The 21,240-nt window shown below is 40.0% G+C and overlaps 1 protein-coding gene across 19 annotated transcripts in view; it reads left to right on the forward strand.

The window, feature by feature from the left end:
* Positions 1–21,240, forward strand: part of HECW1 (HECT, C2 and WW domain containing E3 ubiquitin protein ligase 1) — a 257,827-nt gene that overhangs the window by 91,162 nt on the left and 145,425 nt on the right. For all 19 annotated transcript variants that reach the window (XR_011806847.1, XR_005263269.1, XR_011806848.1 and 16 more), the window contains one exon: positions 4,634–4,741. Coding sequence is in view for 16 of the 19 variants with exons in the window: in XM_027451321.3 (XP_027307122.2) it covers positions 4,634–4,741 (108 nt within the window). In the remaining 3 variants the exon portion in view is untranslated. The remainder of the gene's footprint in view (positions 1–4,633; positions 4,742–21,240) is intronic.

A 21,240-nucleotide genomic window follows, 5' to 3' on the forward strand; every position in this document is an offset into this window, starting at 1 on the left:
GCAGCCTCAGATCTGAGGGTGATTGCAAAATGTTTGCTTTTGGTCAAGTGGGCCCGAACCCAGGCTGTGCAGTGGGGATTGCCAGCTAAGCAGAGAGCTAGTGTAAATGTTAATCTTATTTCAGAAATAGAGGGAGGGAGATGCATTACAATGCTTCATTGGAAAAATGTCAAAAGCCATTAGCTGCTGGCTGAAATATATGAAAGGGAGCAGCGGTAGCTGTGTGCTTCATTTTGTGTAGAGGTGAAATGAAGCATTTCACCATTTACCTTAGGGTATTAAGGTACAACATGTTTTTAAGCTCTGTTCCTTTGTTATAGGAATTATTACTAGAAATACAAAGTATTTTTTTCCTTTGCACATACCTTTTTTCTATTTAAGGTACCCTATTATCTCTGCACTTATATATGGTGGGTTGTTGATATATATACACATATATACACACAAGCACATGCAAGTATACACAGTACAGTAAACAGCTGTGTATTTCACATGCACAATTTTATTACTCAATATGCTACATATACAGTGTCAACCTCTGGGGAATAGCAGGTCTGGATTAGTATCACCTGCCAACTAAATCAGGTCGATAGGAGGTATTCATATGTTCCATCCTCCTGAACAGTTTCAACTACTGCTATTTTTTCCTTGATAGGGGATATTCCTTTTTCTTTTATCTTTCAAAGATGCATCCCTTGAAAACATGAAAAAGAAAGATTTCCTGTTTGGACCTGTATGTATTTTTAGACCTTAATTTTGTCTGGCTTAAGAATCCCAACTGTCTTAAATTTTTGTTTAACTAAAAATAAGCTTTATTTCTTTGGAAAGAGGAGATACCTAGCTTTTCAAAAGATACAGGCAGGGTTTACATCTGGTTGTAAGAAGGACCTACATACTGGATTTCTAAGCCATGAGATTTGTAAATATGTTTTGTTTGCATTATAAATTTATCTCATCCTTACTCTGATCATTTACGCTTCAGTTAACAAGCTTCTTTATTTTGTAAGAGCTAAAAGTAACAGGACCAAGATACTTTTTTTGGTTTAGTTTCTTATAATCTACACAAAATGGGTAGTGTTAGAGAGTAGTAATCAATGACTCTACTGTTCCTACTTGGGGTGACCTGCGTATTTCAGACTGTGGGAAACTCATTGTAAGACATCCTTTCTACTACCCAAGCCTGTATTTTTGTTGCTGTCTGTAAACTGTGAGTGCATGACTAACTCTGTCCGTATCCCTTCCCTGACATGCTGTGTGACCTGACCTTTTGCTTTGGACACTTTCTGTACACTCCCATCTCCTAGCAGGAGACAGCGTGCAGATGTTGCTTGGTGAGAACAGTTGGTTCCATCTTTCCCATATTCTCACCTGTCAGCTCTAACTGTAGACCAACCTGCTTCTTCCTTTCCTTCATTCTCCTTCTACCTTGAACATGTAGATGGAGAGCAGTCTTTTTTCTTAGCTTGCTTTGCCAGGCATTCTGGCTGTTTCCTACAAAAAGAAGGAGAGAGCTTTCCACAGTCATCCCTGCTGGCTCAGCCTGTAATACAAATGTGATTTGGTTCGGGTATGGGCAGATGCTGACATCTCAGTCAAATTAGAGAGACTGTGTGACACAGAGCTCGTACTGCCATTATGCCAGCTGTGGGAAGCAGACAACAACCCATCCAGTGTTCTAGCCAGCTGGCCCCAACAGATAGTACGTATGAATACAGCATTTTAAATCTGATTCTGGGATCTCTTGTGCTGCTAAACTCTGGCCTAAAATGTCTGTGATTTATTAAGCAAAGCCACCCAGTTTAGCTCAGCTAACCCTTCTTAAGCAACACGGTATTTTGTAAACAGTATATCTTGAAAAACAGTAATTATCCATGCATCTTAATCACATGGCAGGTGTTGGAGCATCTCCAGCAGCTTCCAGAGCCTAAATATGACAAATAAACGTCATGAGAGATGAAACTGGAGAGCAGCAAGCCTGAGCTGAGGGATGTCCTCTGTATGCAGTCAGTTTCAAAGCTCCAAATCAGCACAACATTTTAGTATACGCTCACCTCTAAGTATAAAGCATTTTCCCTGTCAGTTAACATGTTTATATCTCCTTGCATGTATATACATGTTCCTGCTTCCACAGAATGATGTGGGTAATACTGGATAATCTGCATCCAGGATGGTCCTTACTAAAGTAGTCGAAGCCGGATGCTTATCTGCCCCTTTTATGTGATTTTACATTTAAAAGAAGACAAAACTAGCTGTAAAGAACAAGAACAGACAAAGAACAGAAATTGTACCAGAGGATTTTACTGTTGAAGGTTTACTACAGGAAAGTACTGTGTGAATGTGCTGAAAAATTTCCACTTCTACACAGAGCAGGAAACACAGCTAGTGAAATAATTACTGACAATTAGCAAGTCAGCAAAGGGAAAATGTATTGTAGATAGCATTGCTGTTTATAATTATCCATTGCAATCATTATTGACCTCTTTAAAAGGATTTCCTCTGTAAATCCCTCAAGAGAGTGGCACCAAAGAGTTCCATGTTGGTAGCCCACTTATCTTTCTCCTTGGAGAGCACAACTATGTAAAACTGAAACAATAACATTGACATTTGCCTGCTGCTTTATTCTTTCAGTGAAAGTGTAATTTCCTTCAAATTAAAAGTTTAGTCTGTTTAACCTTTGCATATATATAGTTGAATAATATGTTGTTCTTAGAGTGTCTTGATTTTGTCCTTTGTATGCCGTTCAGCAGCCTCCTGGAGACACTTTGCTTGGTTCTATATGACAGATAAACCTGCCCATTGATACAGACCTCTCTGGCCACATGTCTATTGTTTTTTACTTGTTTGTCTCGTTTCTGGAGGTCATTTCAATGTCTGTGCCAGCATGGCAAGAGGCGCAGCATTCATGGTAGCACCGTGAGTGCAGAAATGGCAAGCTCTGTGGCCATGCTGGCTCTGGGCACTGTTTTCATGTCTCTGCACCACCTCGTGCTGCTCTGTGCCTCCAAGCAGCCTGGTCAAAGGTGGCCTTATGCGGTCTGCATAGCTCTGCAGGTTGTCACAGCATCACTCTATTCTCAGGTTCCTCAGATGTGGAGTCCTTTTGTCATGGTAGCATCACCTTTGTTTTCTCACTGACCTATGTGGTAATGAAGTGATGTTTATAGTTGATGTGTTTTAATACTCGATCTAGTGGATCACACTTTTCCTTAGGTTTTTGCATGACCAATGATTAGTGTAATTGTCTTTGGAACAGAATTGCAGCACCCACCCAGCTCTTTCTCAACAGCACGGTTGACTCAGTTAGTGTGTTTCTACAAGTCCCTGTCAAAGTTAAAACCGCCTTCATTGCTCTCTGGTCGCTGTAGGCAGGACTCAGCCTTTCACTTTGTGCAGATGTGAGATCCACTACACTGAGTAGTGAGGCCATGGCTTGGAGATGCGGCATAGCCAACAGGGCTGCCACCTCGGCCCTCAGAGTGCTCAGCCACCCTGGCCTGTCACAGGCCCCTACCTCCAATTCCCACACTCCTCAAATGCTCTGTAAATGTCTATTTTATTTTTGCTGTGCTGATTCCATTTACTGATGATCAAAACCATGTGTACTGTCCTGGTATGGTGGCAATATGTGCATTTTTGTTGGCTTGGAAGCCAACGTAAGCTCCTAAGCAAGGATGGGCCATGGCAGGGCCTCACGAGCACTTCTTTTGGCTGTTGAATGAGAGAGGGTCAAGAAGCAGACCCTTGCCCTGAGCCTGGGGTGTGTTTGCTGCCATCTGTACTGGATAGGACTTCTGGATTTCTAGTGAAGAGAGCTGGTTGAAGCAGTCTACAATGAAACTTGGAAGCAAACTCAAAATGAATTAGCATGGACCGTCAGAAGGCTGCTTTTCAGACTCACTGCCTTGCCCTAGTGTTCTTTACACATAGCCCTTTGCATGCAAGGCGGTTGCTTTCTCAGCGTTCAGCCCAAGAGCTGTCAGCAACTTTTTATGGATTGCACATGGATCCAAACATCTTTGAAACTCAGCGTGATAGTCTAACAACCTCTAGGTGTCTCAAAATGCTGTGAGTGGACAGCACTTCATCAGTCATTTGGTTTTAAAGGCTGAGAGGTGTTTGTGTGCTGTTTGTGAAGTTAGTGTAATAATTCTTCAAACATAAATATCGTTCACTGTCTACTACAAGAAATAACCCCCCTCTTTTATGGTAATAGTGAGTGTAGCACAGATGCATACACACAGCTATTCTCTGATTTTTATTTTTATTTTGTTAAGGGAAGAACTGGTGCAAAGGGGGATTATTTTTTTGCTACCATTTTCTGTTTCAGCTAGACAATTATTTTTAATTAGGAAGGGGTTGATCTATGGTAAGCCACATGTTTTCATATTTGAGAATTTTTTAAGGATGTGTCTTTTAAAATTCCATCCAAAAAAAATCTGCAATTTTAAGAAGCACTGCAGTTATTTCACATATAAATGAATGAAAAAAATATATCTGAGCATGTGGTGCCAAGCTGTCTAGCAACCATAGCATGTTCTGTAAATCCAAAAACATATTTTTAGTCTGACTCTCTGCTTTGTGTGTTGTCATAACATGCAGTTGATGATACCGTTTTCTTTGTTCATGTTCATAGATGAAGTTTTGTCTGAAAACTTTTTGGACTACAAGAACCGTGGCGTCAATGGCTCTCATCGTGGTCAGATTGTCTGGAAGATTGATGCTAGTTCTTACTTTGTGGAGCGTAAGTATTTTTTCAGTTTTACTACAGTACAGTCCAAGCAATGCAGAAAGATAATTGAACTGCTTAGGTTGTTCTTGTAATATTCTAATACCCAACATATCCTTTAAAAGGGCAAAAAATTTTGACACAACTTTGAATGTGTTAAGAGGAACGGAAATGCTCTATGGAGTAGGAAAACATAGCTTCTACAAGCAAATAAATTTTGTGGATATTGACTTATTAATGTAGCTATAAATAAGTATTTAATCAATTTGCTTTTATTTAGACCGTGTCATTAGCAGTGAGCTGCAATGACTTTAATAACATGTTAAGAAGAAGAATACGGGGGCATAACCTCACTAGGAGGATTCACACCGACTTTTAATTGGAAAACCTCTGGTGGGTCCATCAGATTTGGATAAATTTAGAAATTAAAAAGGGGTCTAGTTCTGGTAATCATCTAGATTGATGTAACTGCACTTTATTATACTTCTGTCAAAATACACTGATTTCAAATGAATTGTTCCTCATTGTATTCATGTATTATGCAGGATGTCTGATGCAATGCAGTGTAATCCTTTTCCATCCTGCAATCCTCCCTTAGCGATCAAAATATATGGACACTGAGTTCACTTCTGCCAAGTGCTATGTGCCCTGTACAGCAAGTTAACATTTCCAGACTTCATCATTCCACATCCTTGATCAAAGTGAACCTGACCATTGGAGTCCTTCCTCTTTTAAAGTTACCTTGTGCTAGTATGAATGGAGTTCTTGGTCTCTAAGTTCCACAAAGGAAACAAGCACTTTTCTTTGAAGAAGAAAAATAGCATACTCAAAAGACTGGACTGAGATTTATAGGGAATATCCATAGTAAAATAGATGCATTTGTCTTTAAGAAGGGGTTAAGTGTGATGAAATCTATCAAGCAATAATTTCACTTTTCAATTGTAATGGATGTTTTCAGTGATCTACACCAGTCTGCTGGGCAAAATTTAGAAGTCATGTAGAGGCATATATAAATTGCATGACAGGTGTATCTCTTTACAGCTGTCTGAATTTGAGGGCAATCAAGGGAATCTTTGATATGACCTAAATTCTAAAGGACTTAGAAAGGATATGAATTATACTTGATTAGATTCATCTCTGACTTTGACCTCAAGCATCTGGTATTAGCAAGGATGCTATGTGCAGACATTTTACAGAAATTCAATCCTAGAAACAGGTTCTCGCTTCACAGTATGAAGCTATCACTGATGATCCGTAATTCCTAGTGTTAAGTTAAATTGAGAATATTGTTCTAAAGAATTGAAGAGAACTGCTGAATTGTCTACAAAACCCACAGGATATGATAAGGGTGTTTACATCGTTTATTCAAAAAAAAAAAAATACATTGATGGGAATTGTTTAATATACAAAAACATTGATTTTAGTTATCCCGTTTTTGGAACAGAAACGCATTATAGGATCTAACCTTTAAAGCAAGATTCTAATCTGCAGCTGCTGCTTTGTGCTTCAGTTGCCAATCTGTGAGACTGATCACACTTTCTTTTAACTGTTAAAGAAGTGTGGGGAGGAGCAGAACAGGGTTTTGAAGATGCCTTAGTATCTCAGTTTATTGACAAAAGGTGTGAGTGAAACTGGGCTGCTGGAAGCTTTCTTCCCTAATCCACGGCAGAGGAGAAAGAGGCAACGTGAAAAAGCCTCTTCAGGTGGGCCGTATTTCATTAAGGGCTCAACTATGCAATGAATTATGGCAGCTTAATAAGTTGCTCCTGTTAGCTGAGACATAGTAGCTGTTGTTAATTGATTGCACATACATTCTTCACTTGCCCTAATGTGAGAAAATGCAGCTTAGCATAGCCATCCCTCACTGACACTTAAAACTAAGTCATACTACACTGTAGTTGGGCAGCTCACGCTTGACGAGTTTTCCTCTTGGTAATTTGTTAAGCTGCCATCATTAAGCTTTGAATCTCAGCCCTGAGATTGTGTACCAGTGCACTCATCGAGGACAAATTATTGCCCTGTCCAAAATTAAAATAGGAGAAAATGAAGTAGGCAGTAATAAATAATAGCACATGTAGATAACCTTAGAGCGGCTTGACTGTTGAAGTGGGAAGTTAAAGCAGTGAAAAATGTTGATGCATGTAAATCATATTAATGTAAAGGCATATTAGAGGGTTCCTGCTCATTGTTGAGAATTTTACAGGAAATTACACAGCTTTGTAGTTGATTAAACATTATGTTAAAAACTGCAGTGCCTTAATATACTTCATGTATTTTCTATCCAAAGGCAACTGTGTAGACCACCTTCATCAGACTTTTTGTATTTTGGACAGAGATTGCATCTGCATGTTTGCCGAGTACATGGATGTGGTAACATTTGCAGGAATCAGAAATCAGTGGGTGTTAAAATCAATCTCAGAAATCTGTTTTCTTTTTCTGAGAGAGCCTAGAGGATAGGACATGGTTATGTTTAGTGGCAACACAGTATAAGGATTGCTATGTTGGACAAAAGTTAACATGACATGGTGTCCTGTCTCCAAAAATGGCCAGTGGTGGACACCTGAGGAAGTGTATAAAGATAAGCAAGTGTTAGTGACTCTCCTAGCTGGAGTGTTCTTTCTATTAATCTGGTGCCAAGGCAGTTCCTGAGCTAGGTAGTCTTTTTATTTACTAGTGGTCAAGACATGTAGTAGGTAACGAAGACACAGCAATTCATTTTCAAGGTGTCCATGTTGTTCTTCTACGCATTGTGTTATACTTCCCTTAAGTGGCTATTGATGGAGTTTTCCTAAGTATATCGTTAGTTCTCTGTAAAACAGAGAACTAAAACAGAACTCTTACTTGCAAAGGTAACCCTTCAGTTCTGTGTTTACTTTTGGCAGTAAATATCTGCGCTTCGGTATCTGCTCACCACATATGAGTCAACACTGGCAGTTAACCTTTTCTGAAGCAGTGTGTAGATAATAAAGGTATACACCACAGTGTTTAGCCCATTGTAGCTGGCAGGAGCCACAATAAAGGGGAAATCATAATATGGTCAAATGAAGAATCCGGCCTACATATGGAATTTAAACTCCTACATAGAGAATTTAAAGTCCCCAAGACCTTAAGACAGACTGGCTTGGTAGCTATTCTTGAAATGTAGAAGAGTTTAACATTTTTGGTAGTGTCAATTTGTGAGGTAAAATAGACTTATTATCAGGGGACCAGGGGGATCATCCAGTCCAGCAGCCTCAGAAGTCGAGTTTTTTCTTTTGCCAAAAGGTGGGAGCTTCAGTATTTCCCGTCATGTGAGTTTTTCAACCGTGCTCAAGAAAATTACCATTCAAGTTGCCAGCCACTTGAAGCAAAGAACTTAAAAGACATTTTTTGAATGTATGGTTGTTTTATGTATTTATTTTTTTATTTATTGAAGAGCTATATAAGTGAACTCGAAAATCACAGGTATTCAAGGTTGGCTGATTTCCAACTGTGAAATTCCCATTAATATGAAAAAAAAAAAAAAAAAAAGAAAAAAAAAAAGTTCCAGGAGTGGAGTCAAGTAAATACAGAGTCATTTTCTACATTTTGAATCTGTAGGCATATATCATGTGTTTGAAAGTGTTTTGTTCAAAATCCTTGATGTTCCCCAATGGAGATATTATTTCTTTCCTTTATTCATGAAAATTAATAAGAAAATGAAATATGGTATTCTAACTGTGTAATCTGCAGTTAGCATAAATAAAACCAGTATTTAGATACTTAACAGAAAACTAACATCTAATCGTTATAGATACTCAATAGTTTGTATGCAATGATCTAGGATCTGGAATAGCAGTAAGTAAAGGCAAAAATTGCTGGAAGGTATTTTCTTCATGGTGGTAGATTATCAAAACAGAAATCTTCTATCAGACTTAATTGTAATGACCATTACAGGCAAAAACCATTGACATGGAGGAGCACGGTAGCTGGAAATTGTGCACATGCTGTCACTATGGGCAAAGTGACTAGAAATATTGTGAGAGATCTGTAGACGTGTGTCAGGAGTGGAGGATACAAAGAAACACATGGCAAGAAATTGAAACCGCTTTTTGGTGTAAACTGCACTGCTTATGCTTTTATAAAGCTGAAATTCTGCAATTTCAGATGTTTCTCAGCTGCTTAAGCTGTACTTTCACAATTGCTCAGTGTGTTGCCCCATCTGATACATTCATGGTTACTTGTTCAGGTATATTTAAAATCTCACTAGGTTAGGGAAATCATTCTTGTGTGGTGGGTCCATAACAATGCCAAATAGCTTTCTCTTTTTATTATGTGTTTCTGTGTTTTAGGGGCATTTAGGTAAAGGTGTTGCTTTCAAATTTGCTGATAGCATGGTTTAAGACCACCTAGGGAGCCCTCACTATTCAGGACAAAGATAATTTCTTGAAATATACCCATACAGCCTTTTCAGATAGTGTAGCCACTTAAAGTTTGTGTTTTGTAGTGATCTAGGTTTTCACCTTGGAAAGTATTAAGAGAGGCATATGCCTTTCCACTTTGCATATCACAAAATTGCAATATAATGTTGCCAGACAGATATGTAATTGGTGTGAGCCAGAGAGGGAATTGCTTCCAAATTACAGCATGAATGCAAGCAGAACCGAACTCATCTCCTATTAATACTCAGCAAACAAAAAGCCTTAACAGCTGCAGAGGCAATGTCGTACTGTGGCCAGTTTTGCATTTCTGCAGAAGTCTAGCAATTTGTTTTTTTGACAGCCAGCAATAAACAGTAACCATCCCCAGTAAACATGAAATGGTTGGGGTATGGGGAGGGGAAGGAGGAGGGAAGAAAGCCTGCATGCCACTAGGGTTGTGTACTTTGTGTTAAGGCTTGGAGGGCACTGCAGTGAAGGAACCAGCCAATAATGGGTTTTCCAGGAAAGCAAACATGCTCTACTTCATTGGAATTTCTGGCACACTTTTTTGGCTTCTACAGCAATACAAAGAAAGAGTGCAAGGAACCATTTATCTGAGGTGCAATGCAGCGTCTTCCTGTAAGCACAGTATCAAACCTTCATATCCTTAAAAGGATGATAAAAGTTTTGACATGATTCAGAATTGCACTGAAGACAGTTAAATACTGGAGATCTCTGTTAATCTACTAGTCTTCTGTATGTTGTTTTACTTTGTGGCAACTGAGAAAACGATTTCCAATTGTGGAAGCTTATGCAGCAATGGGTTGTTTAAATTTGTTATTCTTGTTGCTGCATTTTTATCAAAGCTGATAGCAAAGACAGATGATAGGCCTGGCAAAAAGGAGAAAGTACAGTTAGTTATTCCTGTTGACCTTGAGAACTAGTAGGGATATAATGGTAAAGAAAGCATGCAACTAAACAAATCAGAGGTCTGAGAGATTGTGGTACACCTGCAGGTAAAAGGTAGCAAAGGAAAAATAATGGTCATGGTCAATATATGCCATGTATGTGTGCATGTGTGGAAAATAAACAGAAAGATGAACCAGAAGTGATGTGTAACCAGCCCTTCCATCTGGGGCTCCCTCTAGAAAATCTGTGTTCAATATTGCTTTAGGCAGACCTAAGGCCACTTTCAAAGCACAAAGAACTGAAGGATGTAGTAGCCTCAAAGGTTTCCAAATAAATGAGACACAGTCACAGCGACAAAAGTTGTAATGAAACTGGAATCGTTGAAAATTGTTGCTTTTTCTGGACAGGCTGTTGACAAGTCCAGCCCTCTAAAATAATTTCCTGTCTTCATTTTCATTACCCCAGTGTCTCTCAAATCACATACACTTCCCTGCTGAAAGTGTGTGTGAAGGAAGGAAATGGAGATAAGGCCAGTGGAAGTCCATCCTGCTGTGCCTTTGAGCAAATCAGAACATGCAGCATGACTTCAACTTTCAGGAACCCACAGATGGTGAAACTGGAAAACTATTTAGCAGAACAGTGTCAAAGAAAAAAACAAAAAACAAACAAACAAACAAAAAAAAACACAGATACAAAGCAACAACAGAGACTTGTGTCCAAAAAAGCACATTTACTGCTTGCAGCTCTCCCTGCCACACATACTAGTCTTATTGGTGCCTTTTGGTTGTCTTCTACCTTACACACCCATAGCACTTCAGCTTTGTGCCAGGCTTAGCTTTGGGAGAGGAGAACAGTCTGATCCTGGGTAAAGGCATTTCCCAGTTCAGAGCTGTCATTGTTCCTTAAGAACCCTTTACTTTGGATCCTTTGCCGAACCTTTAATCTTTGCCATCATTTCATTTTCTATTGTTTTTCATCTTACAAAATCTTTCTGTGCCAGGACTGTAGGTAGCAGCCTGCCATGAAAGAAAACAGGTCAGTCCACACAAGACATTAGACGGTGATTTCTTGGCTTCCTGTGTGACTGAACTGTGGTAGCTTAACTGTGAGACTTGTCTGCAAATCAGAGTTTTCTCCATCTTTCCCTCTCTTTGCCAAACTTATTTTGTCTCTTGGACATGTTTTGTTTGGAGAGCAGTGCTGTTTATTTGTTCCCACACAGGGAAGTGGATGCTTTGTGTTGCAGTACGTGTGCTTGGTGACTCCATGCTGGGACAGCCTGGCTGATCCCCATGCTGCCTGCTCTCTGCTTTTCATCACACCACTGAAAGAAATTACAAAAACTTTATGTGCACAAAGCTCAGATTGATGTGAGAGCTCAGATATGCTGGCAGTAGGAATTTTGGAAAGTTCTTTCAAGGTGAACTGGAAAGCTTTAAATGAGAAATAACGTTTAATCCAAGGCATGCTGAAGGTAAAGCAAGTCTTTCTTCAGTGAGCTGTAGTTCCCAGCCACAGAGACCACAGCTTTCTGTCTTAGCCATTTAAACCTAAATAAGCACGGCCATTTTATCATTTTATCTGCATCAGAGACTGAACATGTTGCAGTTCTCGAGGCAACGGTGAAGAATGACAGTAACATTGAACCAAAGCTTTAGTGCTAATTGCACTGAACCTTGGAGCATTTGGGACTTGATGTGGACCAACAGATCTATTCTCATTTGTTAACTTTCAGATTTGTATTATTTTTGCTATTGTTGCTTTTTTAAAAATATATATTATTATTATTATTTGTTTGTTTAATAATGTCTGGTGAATTCTGTGCAGAGCAGATCTTCATTCTTTTCTATGTACTAAGGCAGTTCTTCTCCTAAAGAGCTAAGACCAGTTTTTTGAAGGTACGGGGTTCAATGCTAATGCTTGATAGCCAGGTTTGAAAGCTGAGATAGGGAAGATATCAGACTGAAAGTTGAGGGATATGAACCGAGGCACAGAGTGAAGGAAGTGATTGTAGTGCATGGGTTACAACTGCGGATGAGACTTCAGTTTCCATGCTCCCTGCACAGTGTCTCATCTGGTATTTTAGGTTGTCTGTAGTATGTTTGCAGTCTGCACTTTTGGGAATTAGTTAAAAGTTCTACTCTGAAAATAAGTGTGCCATACTGCACAGTGCATTTCTCTTCCTTTTGTTCTTTGAGAAACAGAGCTTCTGAAAGCTCTTCTGCTGTAAGGAGTGGAGAGGCTTTCTGTAGGGCTATTATGTCTTTATCAAAGTCATATGCTCAGGCTTATGCCTGAGAGAGAAAAGGTGATGCTGAAAGAATCAGGATTTTTCCTCTTTTCTTTTCCATCTTTTTTTTTAAGACAGCTGTGGATATTCTGTATCTGCTTGTTTTCTTTCCCAGATGTTGTCAGGTTGAGCGACAGCAGTAGCTTCCTTCACAGTCCACCACCCCAGGTCTTGCCTGACTGACCCTCTACCTACAACAAAGATTTGTCAAGTTGCTTTACTCACTAAACAGAAGACTGGCACAGCTGGTTTCAGCCTCGTTATTCCCTTGCAGCTTGTCTTGTCTCATAAGTAGGCAGAAAGATGCTGTCACCCTAGAGCTGCCAGGTGACCCCATTTCTGGACACGCAGACAGTAAGGTCCACCACCAGCTCAACCTGGCACATTGTCACCCAGACTGGCAGAACAGTGCAGACTGGTGAGGACGCCTGAATCCCAGCTGCAACCTAGTGCAGAGTGTTACCTGAGGCACCAGATGTGCCTCCTGCTGTGAGGTCCAACACCACATGATTTCAGACCTTGGGTAGAAGGTCATTGACAATAAGGAGGGAAAAGTACATCCCAATGCTTTCTTCATCCCCATTATTTTTTTTAATTTTTTTTCTTTTTCCCGCACACATCTGCCCAGTCCCTAACTTGACTACCTTTCTTAACTTGGGGGATTTGTGAGGACACTAGAAGATTGTGACTGTTTGGGAGGACTGGTCTTTTTTCAGGCTCATGTGATCCTAAGGTAAGGGGAAAGTTGTCAGAGTTCACTCTTTCCAAGCAGGAGCTCGTCTTACTCTGAGCTTGTCATTTAGCACCCTTTAAAAGAAACAGGTAAGGATGGGAGGGCAGCTGGTAGTGCTACTACTGCAAGGAGATTGAAAAGAGGCTGTGAACCTGACAGGAGCTGAGAATGTGCTGGCCTTTCCATGCCCTTGTGTTAAAATTTGTGGGCAGCTGTAAGTTCTGATCCAATCTACTGTACTCCCTCTGCTCAGATCCCACTGAAGATATCGGGTAGGGCCTACATCCTTAAGCACTTGCAAAGTTATTTCTTGGTTATGCAGTCATTCTCCAGAATAAAATAATTTAAGAAGAAGCCATCAAACCACTCAGGACCTGGCATTATGCCACAGGAAATAGTACACGCTCATTTGGGGTCTTTATGAGTCTAGCTGTAAGTGCCAAATTTTGAAAATAATGGTTCACATCCATGTTTGTTTTGCTCTCCAAATCACATAAAGCACATCAGCCATACTCTCAGACACATTGTACTTGCTCTATATTCAGAACTCTTGTGCGTGTGATGCATTTTCTCTTTTCACTTTGGTGTCATTCAGGGATGTACTTGAAGAGACGAAGAGAGAGTCTTGAAATCCAGTAGTGTGGCTAGTAGCTGTATTGTTCTCATCCATTGTCTGAAAAATGTATGCACAGACACTGCTTTGATTCTTTGAACTTCACATGTTAGTATTCTGCACAATGGGTGCTGAAGTCATATAATAATTTATTTTCATGGATCAGTATAACTTAGATAATGTTTTGTGATTGATAATCTTTCTGCTGCTGACAGCAAGAGATTACAATGTCATCTCTAATTCACGAATCGGTCTTTGCCACTGTGAAATACTACTGGCAGGTCTCTTTTGGATGGTGCTGTCTAGGTACTTGGTAGAATTGCCCTAGAAGATTGATTCCCTCTCTCTTGCATAGGGGCCCTATGCTCTCACCTTGAATACTTCCATTGGACACATTTCTGAAGCTGCTACAAGCCACTAAATCCTCACTGAGATCAGAAAGAACTGCTTGCATTTGGCACCTGTGTGCCCATTATGTGTGCAACCATGTACAGAGAGGAACCCAGGTGCAGATTTTGGCTCAAGTGGTTTTACCTTTGTAGAAAAACAAAAACGAGATTCATGTAGAAGATGAAAACAGTGGAAATGGGACACAAGTGTGACTGGAGGGGTTATCAGCACATGAATGAAAAGGTCAGATTTACTCTGCTAGAGTGCTGAGATGCCAAGCCTTGTTTCAGTCATTTTCTTACTAATTAGAGTAAATAAATAGACAAACACACACTGTATCCATGTTTTTAAAATTAAGGATGTAAGTTCAGTTCATGGATGCCAAATATATCAGGAGATGAAGAGTCTGTCTTGTCAGTGTAAGGTCCCAGTGCCATTGAACTTGAACATTCTTGATTTTGGAGGGCTCAGGGATCCCAGAGATGGGAAACTAAGTAGAAAAGGTAAGCTGCATCAAGGGCTTGCCTGAGAGAGCAAACTCAGCAGGCTGCTTATTGACTGAGTCCATGTCTAGTTTAAGGGTCTGAAAAATAGATCAGTGTCAGTAATTTACTATTTACAGTTTTGGAGGATTTTATGGATTTTTTGGTAATCCTGTTAAATTTTGCTATGAAAGTAATTCATCAAAACAGAACTCGGAGTGTATGTGTTAAAGACAACATTTTTCTTGGTTTATGGAAGCAGTGAACTTTCTTCCCATCTGCTGCAAGGCTCTTTTATACCTTTCTGCAGTGGTAAAGCATCTGAAGGGCTCTTTTTAAACGTCTGGTGTGGCACAGGAAAATCTCAGTATTAAGGGGGATAAATCCCTTCACGTTATACAGAAATTTGGTTGTAGCCCTGCTATATCATTGTCCAGTTTGGGCCAGCTACTCAGTCCCTTATGCCTTGTAGTGGTTATGGCAACATTTATCCAATGCATTTGACCTTCCATGAGGCTTTTACCTGCTTCAGGAAAGCAGAATTATCCCTGTGGTGTACTGCTGTAGTAACTCATCGGGTTTATAAAAAAGAGCATAAGCGATGCAGAGAGCCTTTTGATATTTCCCTTTTCTTTGTAACTAGTTAGTAAATCTAGCCCTGTCATTGTCTTAGTCCTGGTCCAGGGTTTCCTGCTATGGGACTCCTAGATGTCAAGAGCACTTTTTCTAACCAGAATAGACTTATTCAGAGAGCAGGAGGTCAGCAGGGATAAATTAATATCTCCCTGAAGAGTCTGAACACTTCTGCGCAGCAGAACCATCTTTCTGCAATGTCTTTAATATTGGTAATAGGATCTTGGGAGCCTCAGAAGAATTGGTTTTTATACTTCCAAGCTATTCTCTAACCCTTTCAATACTTCATACGTTCACCCTACCCCATTAATAGCAGGTGTAATTTCCTCTCATATCTCAGTGCTAATAGTTTTTATATTAAAAATAACTTGAAATAGATACTTTTGCTGAAATTGTTTCTTAATTAAATCTCCATAATGATGCTTTTTTTTTTGTCCTTCCCCTTTCATTAAATTATCTATGCTGATTTCATTATGCATTCTCTCTTTAAAAGATGTTCTGCCAATGGACTTTTTTCAACCCTCCTTTGTCAAAAGCAGCTGCTACAGTGAGACCTTTAAGGGTAGGCAGCAGCATTTACTCCAGACCCTTCTCCCTGGTGGTGGGGCCTGTGCATCTGCCAGGCCCTTGTCCACCTCTGAGATGGTAGGAAGCAGAGGTGTAGGGAGGTGATGTGTTTACTCACCTGGGATGAGCTGTCATGGCTCACTTGCAGCTCTAGACTCATTCCTGAGAATAAGAGCTACAGATCTGATGCCTTCTCATCATCCACTCAGGGAACATTTTAAGGCAGTGTTATGTGATCAGATTGCATGTACTGATTATCTACATTCCTTTTACTGACTCCTTTATACTGTAAGAAAGCAGTGAATGCAATCATAGGATAAACTTGGGAGGAAGGCAGCTCTGGGGTTTCAGCTCTTTGCTCAAAGCAAGTCCAGTTAGAGCAGCTTGCTCAAGACCATATCCCAGTGAGGTTTTGAATAAAGTCAAGGATGGAGTTTCCTTCCAGGGAACCTTTTTCAGTGTTTGACTATCTTCATAGTGGAACAATTCTAATTTCATTTTCAAAGATGGCCTTTCTCTGTCTCTAAGTTTTATTAACTTGTTCTTTTTGCCTGGTTGGAGCACTTTACAAGTTCAATAATGACTGCCATCCTTTGGAAAAAGAAGAAATAATGAGAAATAACTTAAAAAAGATACCAGGGGAAATAATAATTATAAATAAAACACACGATATCACTATATCACTTACAGAGTTTAAAAATAAAAGTCTTTTTTTTTTTTTTTTTTCATCATGAGAAACAAAATAGATTTGGGCTATGAAGTGAAGTGCTGCTGTGTTACAAGCATGAGGTGAAGCTGGGGATAGAAATAAGATGGGGAACACGTTTCGGAGTTTAAGCTGTGGATATTGTAACTTGCCAGCAATGCTTCCCCAAAAAGAGACTTCTGAATGGCAGAAGTAGAAAACATGGAAAGTGCAAACGCAAAGAGAAAAAGCACTCTGTGTGAAAGTATAATCTTTTTGCGATAGATGAACACCAGGGAGTTTTCCCAGGCAGCTCATGGTAAGGGCTCTTGTTTCCTGAGGGTCCCCTAAACTCAGCAGGCAGAACAGTTGGAGAAGTTGCTTTTGTGAAGTGAAGGTCTCACGTCCATCTCTTTCTCCTGCCTCTGGCTTCAAAAATCAATCTGCATGCAGAAAAATACCATAATGCTGCAGTTGTCCAGCACAGGCCTCACAGGTTTACATTATATGACTGCATTTCTGCTTCTCCTCTTCTGTTCCCATAGAATAAGTCTACAGGTGGGAACGCATCAGCATGCATCAGGGCCTTGTAGAGATGTCAGAGTCTCAGTTTGTCTCCCTACTAACTTGCCGTTTGTCCAAGATACTGAACAGCACTTTCTGGGAGCAGCATCACTTCATAACCTGAATTACTACAGAGATATCTGGAACCAACACAAGCTGATGCGTGATGACCCCCTTGGATTGTCAGGCAGCATTTGAACAGCAGTTACCACACCAAAATATAATATGCCTACAATGTGTTAGATTGTCCTGTCCGTTTGATAGCTACAAAGATTTAAGGATGAAAGAATATTTCCTCAGAACAGAATACAAATGCATTGTTAAGATTTTGTTTTGCAGCAAGGAATTTTCCATAGCTGCTCCTGTATAGTAGCTAAAGTTGATTTATGACCTCTTAACCTCTATGTTAACCTAGAGAGCTCTAAAAGGTGCATTTTCCTGTTCCTGCTCATAAAGGTGTTTGCCCAAGGTAAAATGGGCCAGCCCTGCTCACTTGCAAAACACTGATTACTTTTTTTTTTTTTTTACTATGACATTTCGTGGTCATGTATAGAGATGGGACTTTTTCTTTCTCTTAGTTTGCCTAGGATTTATTGATTTACATATGTAAATATGTGATACTCTGTAATTAGCACAATTCTGGATCCAGACTCCGTTCAGAAACAACCCCAGCAGAATCACCAGTGCTATTTAAGGCATTGCTCTCCCTCTGTTGTCTGTGCTGCCTCTCTGCTAGGAGTCTTTCACCACCACCCCGTTTTAGGAGGGACCGTTTGATTTCTTGTTATCCCCTGCAGCAATCCGGGTAGTTTAGATTATCTTCAGGTGCAATTTCTAAAATCCTCTGCCTGTTACCAGGCTAGCTAATGTAAGCAAACATTTGGGCTGAATAGGCTCAGGTCACCTAGAGACTTCAGGTGTGTGGGGCTCAAGTGTGGGCTTGCACTCAGCTGAAAGCCAAGAAGTGTTTTTGCTGATCACATTTTAGTGCAGAGGGAATCTTCATGTGGGCTCAAACTACTTTTTTTCTGTTTGAATTTCACTCTAACTTTTGATGGAAAGCAAATCAAACTTGCCAAAGGAAAGCTGAGTCACAGCTGTGTTGATTTCCCTGACTGAAGAGGAGGTGACAGTCAGGCAGATCAACCAGGTTTGCCATGATCTCTACCTTCCAAAGGCAAAGGATTCACAGGCAGAGTCAATCCAAACTAAAAGCTTACTATAAAGCTTTATCCTGGAAACCAAGGCCAATTTTCAGCCTTCTTACAAACGGTTGATAGAAAGTCTCATTACTGTTTGTAAAATCTTCTTTTTACTCAGTCAATATCAGAGCAGAGCTCTTCCAACTCATGTCCTGCACTGAACATATTTTACTACGCTGTTAGTGGCAGTTGTGTCTGGCAAGGGCATGGAAGGGGTTTCCAGTTGTCCTCTGGAACATCTCTTTCAAAACAGCCAATCTTTAGTTGTATCAAAACACCTCGTGAGGCTCAAAATAGGGAGAAGTGTGACAGTGCATAGGGTAACGATTGACATCTGTCTCTTTCAGAGGGGTTTGAACAAACTTACATCATGTTGCAACTGGAACAGCCTTAAGAAAGGCATCAATTAAATGGGAGAAGGCACTTGTCCTTGCAGAGCAGCTCTCTGGACAGCAGGAACTGAAGTGCTCCGCTCTTTAGAGACTGAAATTCCTTCTCCACTGCAGTCGAGAGAGATAGCTGTTAATTTAAACAGGATAAGGACTTCACCCCAAAGTGTAAGAATTTGCAGTTTTTAAATTATTAACTCTGCCCCTGGTATATATTCACTGATAAGCATGAAAAATTGATATAATTCCCTTTTTCTCTTTGCAGTTTTACCACAAGGAAAAATAACTAAATAAATTGTTTCCGGGACAAAATTTTCTATGGTGGTTTAAAGCCAGTGCATGGGTGCTTTGTGACTGAGCTGTGAAACCCTGAAAACTGGGTTAATAATGAACCTTCTGACACAGCCTTAACAGTAGCACTGCTACCAGGCACCTCTGTAATTACTGCTTCTCTACAAAGTCTGCTGAGCTCCTACGATAGATTAAAAAATCTCATATTGTGCTTTTTTTGTTAGAAAATGACTCAGTGGAAACCTTTAAAATGTGTATAATACGTGCAAAGATAAAATTATTGCATTTGAACCAGCCCATTTAGGTTTTGTGCAGTTTGGAAAATAGAATCAGGGTTTGCTCTAGCAGGTCTATTTCTTTTTGTAAATTTCATAAATTTGTTGTATTAAAGATGCAATGAAATGCTAAATAATATCTCAATGACATACACAAACGATTTAGCTGACCTATGCATATTATGTACTGTGGAGTATAAATCCAGTTGGTAGTGCATTTTTTTCTTTACCTAGATATTTTCAAACAAAAATAGCACAGGAGCTTTAGAAATATTTTAGAGAAGAACAGCAGGGCTGAGTGACGTGGGGATGCGAAAGGAACAGATTACAGCTCAGGGGACTATTTCTTTTGGAAGGAAAATAAGAGGAGGTAGGTGTGGTCTTCAGCCACTGATATCAGTCAGAGTTTTTTTGCTGGTTTTAATAAGAGATGAACTAGGCTTTTAGCAGATAGTATGCAAGAGCCACATAGTTCAAATGCTAGAATATGTTTAAAAGGATAAGTTAAAAAAAAATGTAAGATTTTTTTTTTTCTTCCCATGGACTAAAAATTCTTTAGTCCTTCAAAACACTTTCATTTTGGAAGCTGCAGCTTTGTCAAGGCTGACAAAGATTCACTGGCAGCTGACTCAAGTAGTACCGCCAGCCCTCTTTGTGGTAGGTATGTTCTACAAGGTAACCAGAAGGTGGAAAAATGGATGAGCAAAACTATAAAGCAACAATGTTCGAAATACGTTTACCTACTCTGTAGCTTTAGTGTGGCAGCCAGCAGTTGGGTGTCTGCAGCAGCATGGTATGAGTGAGCCACGCACATACAGTTCCTGACACACCAACTTGACACTGTTAAAATGCACATCTTATGCTGGCCTTTTGCTAGCAGGTAAATCTTGTGTATCCTCAGAGCCTATTTGAGACTTTGGGTCTGGAATATTCATGTGCAAGTAAAGGACCTCTTTTTGTAACACAGTAGGCTACATATGTCATATGCATGAACAAATACAGATCCAGTAGTTGGAGATGATGTCAGCTCACAGCAGCTGAGGGTTCAAGTTTTGATTATCAGACTAAAATTCCTGTAAGTAGTACAGGAAAGAAGTGTGCAAACCAATCTATTGCAAACCCATCCTCTCTCCTTTTAGAATTGCAAAGTTCAAGTCAGTAAGACAGCTTGTGGTCTCAAAACTTCATTCCTGTCTCTCTTTGATGCCCCTTCTCTTTCTGCTTTCAACACTGCTAAAAAAGACATGTTTAATGGTGACGGTTAATGAGAAAAATTACTTGGGGGAAAAAAAAAAACAAAACTTACTGCATTTTTTATGGATTCTTTTTGACCTGGTGAGTGAACTGAAACATGTTACCTGCAAATTTATTTGTATGACTTGGGCAGTGTGAGTTGTATTTTAAAATATTTAAGCTACTGAATTGTGATGATTGGATGGGTGGTGGCACAGGCACGTGTTTGAGTTGAGCATCTCAGCAAATGGAAGTGGTTCCAAGAGGCTACGTGCAGCTTCTAGAAGTGGGGAACAATTCCCCTGAGACTGGTGAAACCCCACCAGAAGGTCTAAAGGAACCACTTGGTTAATGAATCTGTGGTACGTTATGCATTTGTGCCTGTTATTGTTATAATTGCATTAATTTTAAATGCCTGTTTGCATGCTAAAAGAGCTGTCCTCTCGCAGAGATAGCCCTTTCCTCCCAGCGCTCTCCATGTGTGTGCCAGGCCATCAGCACCTCCAGCCAGCCAGTTAGACCAGTAGCTTTCAGCCTCACTCCTTTGTGGCTGCTGGACTGAATGCCATGCTCTCTCAGTGGGATTCCCAGTGCAGGGAGTGACAGGGTTACAGCCCGGGAATTTCTGAAGTACAAAGCTAGCTGTGATTTAAGAGAAAATAGGTGTAGGGCACGTCTGAACAAACAAATGCTTTGAAAGAAATTCGTAATGTACTTTTCAATTTCAGTGTGACCCAGCTGATTGCAGCTTAAGTAATAAGTAGAGCTAAATCCTGTGGTGACCTGCTCAGTCCAATCCCTTCAGGTCAGTACAGAAGCATGCCTGTAGTGCCTTACCTCTACAGGGGCAGACTCACCAGCCTCAATATGTACGTGTTG

Source organism: Anas platyrhynchos, chromosome 2, assembly GCF_047663525.1.
Source record: "Anas platyrhynchos isolate ZD024472 breed Pekin duck chromosome 2, IASCAAS_PekinDuck_T2T, whole genome shotgun sequence".
Taxonomy (NCBI): Eukaryota; Metazoa; Chordata; class Aves; order Anseriformes; family Anatidae; genus Anas; species Anas platyrhynchos.